General features: G+C 44.2%; 1 protein-coding gene across 1 annotated transcript in view; it reads left to right on the top strand.

Moving 5' to 3' along the window:
• Nucleotides 1–12,363, top strand: part of mpp7a (MAGUK p55 scaffold protein 7a) — a 67,626-nt gene that overhangs the window by 29,659 nt on the left and 25,604 nt on the right. The window contains exons 6-10 of the mRNA XM_030774025.1: nt 3,545–3,626; nt 3,846–3,931; nt 4,045–4,119; nt 5,944–6,140; nt 7,047–7,111. Coding sequence (XP_030629885.1) covers nt 3,545–3,626; nt 3,846–3,931; nt 4,045–4,119; nt 5,944–6,140; nt 7,047–7,111 — 505 coding nt within the window. The remainder of the gene's footprint in view (nt 1–3,544; nt 3,627–3,845; nt 3,932–4,044; nt 4,120–5,943; nt 6,141–7,046; nt 7,112–12,363) is intronic.

Genomic DNA, 12,363 nt, shown 5'->3' with positions numbered 1-12,363 from the left:
AGTTTATATGTTTTTTTAGCCTCTGTTTGAGTGTGTGTACATGCGTATGCATGTGTGACTTGAGCTCATCTCTGCTTCATATGAATCCTTTATAGTGTGTGTTGAAATTGGCCTGACTGTATCACCTTCTGTCACTTTTTTCCTCACTCTTAAACACACACACACACACACAGACATTTCATCACACAGAAGCCCGTGCAGTGAGTGGCTGTGTGGGGGTTTGTCATCGGGCAGTTAGTGCTGCGGTAAGCTCTGTCTGTTGTTTTGTGAAACTGACACCAAAGGGAGTTGTGTGATACTGAAGATGACTCCTGCTTCCATTCTGAGTCAACTGCACACATTAAACCATCCGCTTCTGGCCCAGCCTGTAATAACAATCACTGCATTTATTTCTTACAATTGCTACATATGGACTTGATCACCACGGCAACTGGCAGTCCCCGGATCTCATTACTGATGAGTAATTGGATCGGCCCCGGCCTCTGATTCCACCTTTTCTTTCTATCTCTCTCTCTCTCTCTCTCTCTCTCTCTCTATCTCTCTCCCTCTCTCTCTCTCTATCTATCTCTCTCCTTACTCTCCTCTCCTTGTCTCTCCCTGTCTTTCTGGTCTGATCTTTGAAGAGACCACGTTCTTTTTAGTTGGGTCTATTCATAGAGCCCATTCAGAGAGCACACACACCATAGCAACAAGAAGAAAATAAAGAAAATCATGAAGTGTATTGAAAAAAAGAGACATTACTTGTTTTCCTTCTGGAACGACCTTTGCGTGAGAATTTGGTTGTAGCTCTGGTGGTGTAGAAGCCTACGTGTGTGTGAGCAGACATGGGTGTGTATTTTTGTGTGTGTGTGTGTGTGTGTGTGTGTGTTTGCTTGCTTGTGTGCATAGAGGTTGAGCTCTTGATGGTTAAATGATGCCCTCTGTAATTAGCCCGGTGAGTTAGCCTAGCATAGTGTAGCTCCCTCATCAGTCTCTGTGATTGCAGGACATCCATCATGTCTGGAGCAGAACTCAAAGCCCTGCCTCCCCGCTGGCACACATACAGCAGCCCTGTACCACATTTTCCTGTCTGCTCGACCTGTACGACACAGTCTCGCCGACCGCTCCCTCTCTCCCTCCCTCTCTCTCTCTCTCTCTCTCTCTCTCCCTCTCTCCCTCTCTCTCTCCCCCTCTCTCCCTCTCTCTCTCCCTCTCTCTCCCTCTCCCTCTCTCTCTCTCTCTCGTCTGTAAGTCCAGATGTCATGAATGCAGACCAGCATACAAAGGGTTTGTTGGTTCAAGTAGTAGGTGTCCTCCTCTGTTCTCCTCTGATCTCCTCTCTTCTCTTTTCCTAAGCACTAAACATGGCCTGAAATGGTCCCCATTTGTCAAACATTGTAGGGGCTTAGTAACCATGGTAACATTAGTCCCAGTGCTTGTATTTCAGGAGCCATTTGAGAGCAGTTTATTTGTCTTCATGCCTTGGTGTCTAAGTGTAGTTTATTTGGGTTTGTGCCTTTGAGCAAAAGCGCTTATCTGAGTTTGTGGCCAGACGTTCGGATTGTGTTTATCTTCTTAGCCGTGTGTTTGTGTTTGTTTAGCGGAACGTTGGTAGACATTGGGGTCAATGGATCAGTGAGGATGAAGGATAGAATATGAGGACAAAAAGGAGTGTAAAGGATGGACTATTCCTCCACTATGCTCTTTCTCTTTCTCTCTCTCTCTCTCACACACACTCTTGCTTTTCCTGTACTATGCCTCCTAGGCTGTTCAGTTGCATGTAAAGTCATGATTAACCCCTGTTAAAACACACAGAATGTTTTGACATTTTAGGCATGTGTGTGTGTTAGTAGTGTGGATCCTGCCAGTGGGTCTCCTAACAAAGTGTTGAGTGTATAATGATGTGCTGATAATGTGTGTATGATTGGGGCCTGAAGAATGGTCGACTCGTTTTGGAAAGGCCGCTGACATCCAGACGTGTGTGTGTATGTGTGTTTCACAAGAGTCGTCCCCTTTGGTTTAGTTATGATTCTCTCTATAGTATTACATGGACTACTTTTTCCCCCTCCTAGAGGATCACACTCAACTGCTGTCTCTCTCTTTCTCTCTCTCTCTGTCTCCCTCTCTCTCTCTCTCTCTTTCTTTTTTTTGCTCACATTCTCTGTCTCCCCCCCTCTTACTCTCTCATTCTAACCTCATAGTTTGTGCTGGTTTTTCTCATGTTGGGGTCTGATGGTGACCTCATATTTGAGGTCTGACAGACTGTCACCTCCTGAGAGAAATGCCCAGTGCTTTTGCTCCTACTGGAAGGCATCAGGTTCCCTAATGGCCTTAATTGTTTGATTAACAGGAAACTTCCAAAGGCTTCAGTGGCATGTACCATAAGAGGGCTGCACTTTGAATCAGAGAGTCAACTTTAAACTCATCAAAAAAAGACCTTGAGGAAATATAGTTAATGTAATGATAATAATGATATTACAAAATCATTAAATGTGACCAGTTCATCAAAACACTGGTGTCAAGAGTGTGTGTGCTGATATTGTACAGAAAGCCCAGGAAGAGAACTGTCTCTGACAGAGGTCACACTCTATTCTCATTAGTAAATATACTTATCGAAAGGTGTGTGTGCGTGCGTGCGTGCATTGAGAGAGGCAGAATACCGAGACTGGAGGAACAGGGCTTTCTTGCCATGTAAAACTGTTTAGACATTTAGGCAATGTGAGGATCTCCTTCTTCTACTCTCCTTGTGTCATGGGCTTTTGAAACAAAAACAGCCCAAACCACGACCATGTTAAAAACAGAAAAGAGAACAAACGACAGCCCCTGTTCAGTCTAGACAAGGCTGCCTGGCATGTGTGTGTGTGTGTGCGTGCGTGCGTGCGTGCGCGTGTGTATGTGTGTGTGCGTGCGTGTGCGTGTGTGTGCATGTGCATGCGGGCTGGCGTGGGTATGTGTGTGTGTGCGTGCGTGCGTGCGTGCGTGCGTGCGTGCGTGTGTGTGTGCGTGCGTGCGTGTGTGCGCACGCGCGCATGCATGCCGTACGAACGATGAATGCCGAGGGTCCTGGCAGGGGTTTGTGTGTGGGATTCGACGATGCCCTGTGTGGAGAACAGCTGGCCTCTATTTCTTGGTGTTGGGACAGGGTGGCACTGGTTTGGCATATTTTTGGCATGATGTTGACAGGATGTTGGCATATTGTTGGCACGCCGCTGCCAGCGCATTGGCAAATCATTAATGAATTCTCGCTGGTACCTGTGGACGTTGCTGGCTTATTGTTTAACAGAACTGCCAAGCCATACGAAGTTAAGTAGAACCATGTGTTCTCACTCCGTTTCCATTGTGTCTGTCTTTAGAGAGAAGCAGAGCGCTCAGTCCAGACGTCACTGCATCTACACACACACACACACACACACACACACATACACACACACACACAGATGATCACCTATTTTCACGTTATTTTCTGTATGTTTGTCATCTCTAATGCATTTTATGCCTGCTGTTTTGAGCGTTGATTGGGTCTGTGCACTGCGTATGCTGATAAGCCTGTGTGTGTGTTTTACAGGGAGCCACCATAAAGAGGAATGAGCAGACTGGGGCTATCACAGTGGCTCGAATCATGAGAGGAGGAGCAGCAGACAGAAGTGGTGAGATTTGATCTGGTTTATGGAAGAAACAGACACACACTGATGACCAAAGCTGTGTGTGTGTGTGTGTGTGTGTGTGTGTGTTTAATGACAACAACAAAGCCTTTGTGTATTAAAAGAGATTTTATTGACATTTTACTCCACTTTGAGTCATTCATTTCTTCAAATATTTTGCTTTTTTTTTACCATCTCGTTTCATTATTTATCACGTCTTCTCAGGTTTGATTCATGTAGGCGATGAGTTGAAGGAAGTCAACGGCATCCCAGTGGAAGATAAAAAGCCTGAAGAGATCATCCACATTCTGGTGTGTGCGCACGCGCGTGCGCGTGTACGTGTGCGTCTGTGTTTCAGAATGTACGCCTTTCCATACCGACCATCTCAACTGAACATCTTTTCTTTCGTTTTTTTCTCTTTTAGTCTCAGTCTCAAGGTGCCATCACCTTTAAAATTGTCCCAGGCATTAAAGAGGAAGCTCCCGGAAAAGAGCCTCAGGTACAACACTCATTCTCTGCTCCCTTCCACCAGCTGTGGGACAGTTGTGTGAGTGAGAGGAGATCTACTCAACTCTGCAGAAAAGGCCTCTCTGTCTTCCTCATTTGTCCGTGCCACTCATCCGTCGTTTAGACGTTCAGGGCGTACCTCTGAACCGCCTCTCACTATCAACATTTCATAAAACGTTTAATAAAATGTAATAAAACGGTAGTAAAACAGAGGGACTCACCCAGCACCTTGTTTAGTAAAAAAATTGAAAAAAAAAAAAATCTTTGAGAGTGCTGCTCTCTTAGCCAGTATGTCTGCTGCCTGTCTTTTACGTAACCTTAGCCTGGCTGGACTACAGTTTAAAGCCGAATGTTTAGGGCCGTGAGTAAACGGAAGTTGTAGTCCTTGGGGGAAAGCATGACTGCTGTCATGGATATGCTGGTATCTGTATTACCCAGACACGTGGAGCTTCAGTCGGTCACTCCTCCACTCCTCCATCTCATCTCCACAGGATATTCAACTGTGTTCTTCCAGCAGGGGAGCGCGCTGATGATATCCGTGTGTGTGTGTGTGTGTGTGTGTGTGTCACAGTGAGGTATGGGGGTGCTGAAAACCCTTTGTGTCTGTGGTTAGCTGTGTGTGAGAGATGGGGGCGTTTTTCTCCAGATCTGTTGGGCAGTTTCCCCTCTGATGGATCGTCTTCCATTCACATTTATCTGTACCTCAGTGACCCACACTAAACCCCTCTGTTCCCACTCACAAATACCTTCTGCCTTCTGTTTTTGTGTATGTATGTGCATGTACGTGCGTGTTGGTGCGCGCGCGCGTGTGTGTGTGTGTGTGTGTGTGTGTGTGTGTGTGTGTGTTCTACGCTCTAGCAGCCCAAGGAAACTTGTCAGTCGGTCAGTGGTAGTATGTGTTATTTTTCTAATATGCTCCATTCTACAATTTACTCTGTCTCTCTCTCTCTCTCTCTCTCTCTCTCTCTCTCTCTCTCTCTCTCTCTCTCTCTTTACTTCCCTCTCTTACTCCCCCCCCTCTCTCTACCTCTCTCACCCAGCCACTCTTCTGTGACCACAGTTTACTCTGTGCAGAGAATATAATGAATGTGTTGAAGTGCTGCTAATTGGCTGCACATGTGTATGAGAGGTAAAAAATGATGGAATGAAAGACAAAAAAAAGAAGAGGGCAGTTCACTCTCTCAGGATGAGTTTGTGAGGGTTATTGGGGGGGAGGAAGTCAGACCCAAACAAAAAAGCTCTCCCCTGGAACATAATTTCACAAGAGTGCACATACACAACTCAACAAATCAACAGAAACCACAGATTTGGGACAGTTTCTCATCTGTTCACATTCACTGCCTCACATCCTTCTCCTCCCACCTGCACGGTCAAAATGTTCTTTTCTTTCCTTTTCTTTTTCTTTTCTTTTCTTTACTTTTCCTTTCTTTTCTTTACTTTTCTTTTCGATGCTAAAATGCTTCTGAGTATCCAGCTATATGTTCAGTTTAGTCTGGGCAGTGTGTGTGTATGTGTATGTGTGTGTGTGTGTCTGTCTGTGTGCATGTGTGAGAGAGAGAGAGCGTGTTAGTGTAAGTGTGAGTATGCTTGCGTGGATGGAAAGTACAGTCTGCCAGTAACAAATGACCTGACCTATCTGACCAGTAAGCTTCAGCTTTAGTGACGGAGATTCCCGTTAGCTTTGGGACAGCTTTTCACAATACACTTTGATATCGTGTTTAACAGATAATACTAACACAGATTTAGCTGGAAGTAATATCATCTCTCTCTCTCTCTCTTTGTCTCTCCCTCTGCGGTCTTATTTTGTCTGTGTTAGATGTTTGTTAGGGCTCTGTTTGACTATGACCCAGAGGGTGATAAGACTATCCCGTGTAAGGAGGCAGGCTTGGCCTTCAGGAGAGGGTATATCCTACAGGTTATGAGCCAGGACGATGCCACCTGGTGGCAGGCCAAACTGGAGGGCGATGCCAATCCCCGCGCGGGCCTGATCCCCTCCAAAAGCTTGCAGGAGAGGTATGTTTCTCTCTCTCTTTCGCTCTCTCTCTCTCTCTCTCTCTCTCTCTGTCCCCCACTATTTCTCTCTCTCGCCTGTGCGTGCTCTCTCTCCGTCTCCGTTTTTAATTCTCTCTCAGTGTGTCCCTCTTCCCCTGTCTCTGGAGGAGCTGTCTGCCACCCCATTACAGCCATTCTCTTGACAATGAAAGGAATGACTTTTTTTTTTTTTTTTTTTTGCTTCACCTCCCCTCCCCTTTCATTTTTTCACTCTGTCGTTTTCTCTTTTTCTGTGTGCGAGGGCCTGGTTTCTCTGCCAAAATACTTTGGATTTCCGTGGTCGTCTGGCTTTGGAATGAGTAATGACAGAAAATGATAGCGCTGGTTCGCATCCACTTTGGACGCAAAGCGCATGGAAAATCCCACATCAGTGGCTCTTTGCACACAGTGGACTCTGACGTGTGTGCATGTGTGTGTGCGCGCGCATGGGCGCGTGTGTGTGTGTGCCGTGCGTGCGTGCGTGCATGCTGGACAGATCGCTGGGGGAAATGGGGCAGTTTTTTGGCCCCGTGTTTCACAAAAACAAACAAACAAAAAAAGGGATTCAGAGAAAAAAAAAAAACTAGAAAAGGGGGAAACTGTCTAGCCCTCCTATGTACAGTAGCATTACGTTTCTCTTCTTTCCTCCCTCCTCTCTCTCACACTCACTCTCTTCGCCCCCCTCCCTCCCTCCATCCCTCCCTCTCTCCCTCCCCGATTGATGTTTTAGAGAGGTTTTCTGTGTATCAGATCTTGGGGTGTTTAATGATCCTGGTGCTCTTGTTAAAAGTGATGGGTTTATTGCACTTTCTTTCTGTGTCACTCGTTTTCTCCTCACATGTTTTTTTTTTTCTCTCCTCTCTCCCTTTACCTCTCTCCCTTTTGTAGGAGGTTTGCACTTCGACAACCCACAGCTCAAACCCAAGTTCAGAAGATCCCTCGCAGAAAATCATGTAAGTTAAACACACGCGCACACACACACACACACACACACACACACACACACACACACACACACACTGGTTTGGTTGTGCTGTAGGGCAGGTGTGAGTGCTCAAGCCCAGACGCTCACCTGAGAGAGAGGAGAGTGTGTGTTCAGATGAAATAATACTGAACAGGGAGAAGAGTTCATATACAGTACACGCCGAGGGCCTCCCCTCTGACTCTGACACTTCTTAACGCTTCGCTGTGGTTTCCTCTGCTTCCTTCCAGCGCTCTCTCTCTCTCTCTCTCTCTCTCTCTCAAGTTAAGGGCCTGAGAAGAAGAGTAGTACAGCTGTTCAGACTATAATAAAGAGTTGTTTCTGGCCAGTGTCCAGGTGTTTGATTGAAAGCCTGGTGTCAAATATTTATGAGTGCACTTAGATAAACAACTGTTAAGGTAAAATGTAATGTGTGCATTTAATCTGTTATTAATTTGGGAACAGCTTTTAGAGCAGGTGAAGAAGTGTAGGGCAGAGACTTTGCTGGACCGGCGAAGATTAGACAGTTTTACACTACATAAACAGCTAAACGCATAGGTGCACATACCACTCACAATATAGAGATGTAGAAAACACACTCTCTCTCTCTCTCTCTCTCTCTCTCTCTCTCTCCCTTCAGAGGTGTAGTCACTCTACGGCAGTACTGTTGAAATGTGTGCTCGAAGGTAGAATGAAGTGTACTTCACACCTCTGCCTTTTCCATTTTCACATCACTGTATCAAATCTGCCAAACAAAGCAAAAAAGTAAAACAGTCAAATTCACTCTCCCTTTGTTAGCAATATTGATGGCTTCTCCAGGACCACCTCTGGGCAAAACCGTAAGCTGCTCCTCTCTCAAACAACACTCACAACTGATATCATAATCAAAACATAATCTTACATAGCTCCACATCAATGTGCGTGCATTTGATTGTTCCGGACCTCGCTCAGTAAGTTTCACGCAAGGAAATGTAAAATTCATTGGGGCTGAGAAAGCTAATAGAGTCCAGTTCTCTCTTGAGCAAAACCAGACCGTAGACAAAAAACCAACACGACCAGAAGAGGAACACTAAGACGTGAACTGTAGACCTCTGTCATCTGGAATGTTCCACAGGTCTCATCTTGGCAGAGGGAAGGCCCTGTGTGTGTGTGAGTGTGTGTGTATGTGAGTGTGTATGTGTGTCCAATTGAGTGATGGTGATTAATGGAGGTGGCGCACAGACATCCCATTTCGCCAGAGTATTTATTGTGTGTGTTTGTGTGTGGTGATGTGTGTTTGCGATACAGATAAAATTATGGAGTGTACGAGCGTCTTTTCCCCTCTGAGTGTGTGTTACGAGCAAGGCCATCTGTGGGTTGGCTGGCAATGAGGTGACATCAGCCCATAACTCACAGACACAGTTGAAGGGGGGGGGGCGGTTGTATATCTGGAGCTCTCCCCCCTGGAGTAGCAGAGATGATCCATGTTACTGGAGCTATGATCCCTCAGGCTCCCTGCCCCGTTAACACACGTTAAACACACCCCGGTAAGAACCTGGAGCTGAGTAACCAGTAGAAAAGGAAAGTGTGTGTCGTATGACCTTCAGCAGTCACATTGTATCAGCAGGCTAAATCAGCAGTAGCATTGGACTGAACACACACACACACACACACACACACACACACACAGCTGAATGGGAAACAAGATGGCAGATAAGACAAATCTATTTTATAATGCTCTGCTGTGTCCCAGAGACACTCACGCACACATTGCCATCAATAGCATGGAAAGACTGTAAGGAGATGTATCTTATCCTCTGATTCTTTGTGACATTTGTTATGTCTAGAAGGTACCTGTACCATGCGCTTGCCTCTCACTGACCTGTTGTGGAAAACAGTCATGCCTGTTAGTGTGTTTGTGTGTATGTGTGTGTGTGTTTGTAAGGCGAGATGTGTATTACTGGTAGAAGCTGTTCTACTCTGGTGTGTTTTGATTTAAGCTTGTTTGGTGGAATTGAGACCACATGAATGGAGGAAGCTTTCAAAGTGGCTCCAAATGTTCTCCCTTCTTTGGAATGATTCAGAACTACACACACACAGACACACACACACACAGGCACACACACACACACACACACACACAAAACTTGGGTCATGTCAGTCTTGTTAGAACTGGACTGCCTGAACTGTTTGCTCACTCACACTTTCTAATTTTTCCACAATGTTCACATTCTTTCAAAATTGTTTTCAGTGCGTGTGAATGTCCTGTATCACTTTTTGGTGTTTCATCCATATAAGATCTTAACAGTCTATCCTGTTGTTTTTTTTTCTTCTTCTTCTTCCTTTTTTTTCTCCTTCTCATTCCTTTTCTAAGATGAAGGGACGGTCGAATATGGTAGGTTTTTCTTTTCTTTCCTCCTCTTCCCATGCTCTGTCTTTTTTTCCTCTCGTTTACTTACCTTTTTTAATTGACCCTTCATTATGTTTCTTCTTGCTTCTTTTTTTTTCCCCCTGTGCTCCCTCAGAGGAGGAAATTGAAGGTAGAGGCTTTCAAACTAACCTTGGCTCACCCAGTTAGATATCACAGCCATGAGGTCATTGGCCTAGGGACAGGTTTGTGTGCTACCACGCAAACCAAACAACTAGGACACAGCTGATTAGTGCCCGGTGGACCGCATCAGCATTATGTAGCATGGCACAGTGAATCTGAGAGGGCAATAATTTCACCATCTTACCATAAACACACTCACATCTAGGTGCGTTCACATCCGCGCACGGTATAGAGTGTCCTGAAAAGCAAGGGTTCACTAGCTGAACGCAAGAAATCCTCACACACACACACACTCTCACACACACAGACAGGCTACATGAATACCCACGCACAGTATAAGGTGTCAGAGAGGGCAAGAGTTCATCATTCTTAGCTGTTTAGCACCGGCGTAATTTTTCCCAGCACTTTGGTGTAGCTGTGTTTGGTTTGTCTTGCCCAGTACATTCAGCAGCCTATAGAGTATATATAAGCACAGATTGGCGCCAGGAAATATTTGATCTAAATGGTTTGTGAAAGCCATGTGACATTTGCTGTAGTGTCTGAGACGTCTTTATAATATGTTAGTAAGCCTTCTATAATGAGCAAATGCTTACTCCATGCTGATGAATGCTTTATAAACTGTATCATATGTAAACTGTCATGCAGTAGATTTTCAAATCTATCATTTGTAACAAATGGACACATTGTAACACTTACCTTACAGAGTTACGGGTTTCTTTTTTTTGTTTGTTTGTCTAATTAACAATGCTAATTATCCATCTTTTTCCACATGACCTAAAACACACTCAAACCTACTTTGCTTTACCAAGCCGCTATTGATTACCTCACTGTAAACCCTGAATTCCTTAATCATTTTTAAAATGTCAGATGGTTTTTGTTTTGTTTTTTTTTGGTTTTGTTTTTATTAAAGAGCTCTGTTTTCTTCTCTGTGCACATTTCACCGTGAGTCCATATGGAAACAAGGATGAACATGTCCGTTAAAGTCTCTAGCTGTCACATCTACGTTGTCACAAACAATATACCAAGCCACACTAAAACTGTTCCATTGAAGAGGTCTTTCTGACAGATGTTATTATAAACGACTCCCCTTTTTCACCTTTATTGTGTTCTGAAAGCAGCCATGCACATGCTTAGATTTTTATTTTTTTTTTGCTGCTGTGTCTCTGCATGGCTTTAGCAGATATATATATCATAGCTGTGTGCTACAGCGACATGCTTAGTGATCAGGCCCTAGGTCCATCCACATAACTGTCTGGTTAGTCCATGCTGCATCTGAATAGTCAAATGCCATTTATTACTGCATAGCAGGAGTTTAATTGTTGAGTTTTAGAGAGAGTTTAAGAGTGTGTGTGTGTGTGTGTGTGCTTGAGTTATAAATTGTGGATTTTCGCTCCGTTATAAGGTTGCTCTCTATTGTGCGATAGAGTAGTTGTTTGTGTGCCGATTACAGTCAGTGGTCACTGTAGTCAGTTGTGTTTTGTCATCGTTTGTCTCTGTTACTACATTTTTATTCAGTCGTGTAGGCCACTGTTTACTTACTTTTCTCTTTCTTTCTCTTATGGTTTACAGAGGATTCTGACTTTGCTTCCTATTTAAGTGGATTACACATTGGTGAGACACTATACCCATGTTGTTTTGTCTGTCCCTTGCCCCATACCATAGTTCCCATCTGTGTGAGACATGATAGATACAGCAGGGAGAATGAAGGAAGAGCCATCATACTTTCATGTCTTATCCTTTATCTCTCCCTCTTTTCTCATTTCTCCTTTATTCATCTCTTGATTTTCCTTTTGTTCATAATATATGTTTACTCTCCTGGGTAAATACTGTTCAGTGTTCTGGCATATAATGAAAGCGCCTATAATTTTTTTTCCTCCCTTTCTAACTAAATTGAAAAATTCCATGCAGTCTTCGTACCAGCTATATACGTGCAATCTACACTTGATTCGTTTGTTTCGTTGTATCTTTATGTTTTCCCCGTAAGGGACTGTATGGTCCCTGTTGGTACACATGGTATTAAATGGAAGTTAGAAGTTCGTGTTTGTATTACATACTATTATTACGCACAGAATCTCAGACAATGTGTATCGATGTACAATGTGGTTATTAAATCAATGATTATCCATTGGGATCAGCAGTGAAGTCAAAGTATTTTTCATTTTTTACTGCTCCGTAGAGTATGCTTCGCTTCAAGGTCTCTTTCTATAAGAGCCCAGTATAGTTACAGAACTCTGTAGGGTTTCTGGAAACCAAACATACTCTCAATTCTCATTTTCCATTTATAAACAACTGCACTTTTAAGGGTTTTCTGTATTTTGGCAGTGTCTTTGGTCCAAACAGTTCTTTGTAAATGTCGAGCTTATAGAAGTCAGAGGGCCTGGTTTGTCTCCATGGGCTGGAGGTCTTGATGTGGTTCTTGATAGGACACTTGGCAATTTGAGAGCTAGATCTCTGCCAGCGTCTTCGATCTGTATTCCGTCGGTTTCAGCGCTCAGAAGTTTCTGCTCCCCATCCTATGCTAATTTTCTCTTTGAGTCTTTCAGACTCTTTGAGCCTTTCAGAGACAAATCATAAGTTATAGACAAGTTATTATAAGACCATTGGAAGACCACATTTTTGGCTCTCTCTATTCCTCTCCCTCTCTCCTTGGTCTCTCTATCACTCTCATTCATTCGTAGTCTCCCTCTCCCTCTCTCTTTTTCTGTCTGTCTGTC

Source organism: Chanos chanos, chromosome 5 (assembly GCF_902362185.1).
Source record: "Chanos chanos chromosome 5, fChaCha1.1, whole genome shotgun sequence".
In the NCBI taxonomy this organism is placed as follows: Eukaryota; Metazoa; Chordata; class Actinopteri; order Gonorynchiformes; family Chanidae; genus Chanos; species Chanos chanos.
Note: the sequence above shows the minus strand (reverse complement) of the source record. Positions and strands in the feature narration are given on the sequence as shown.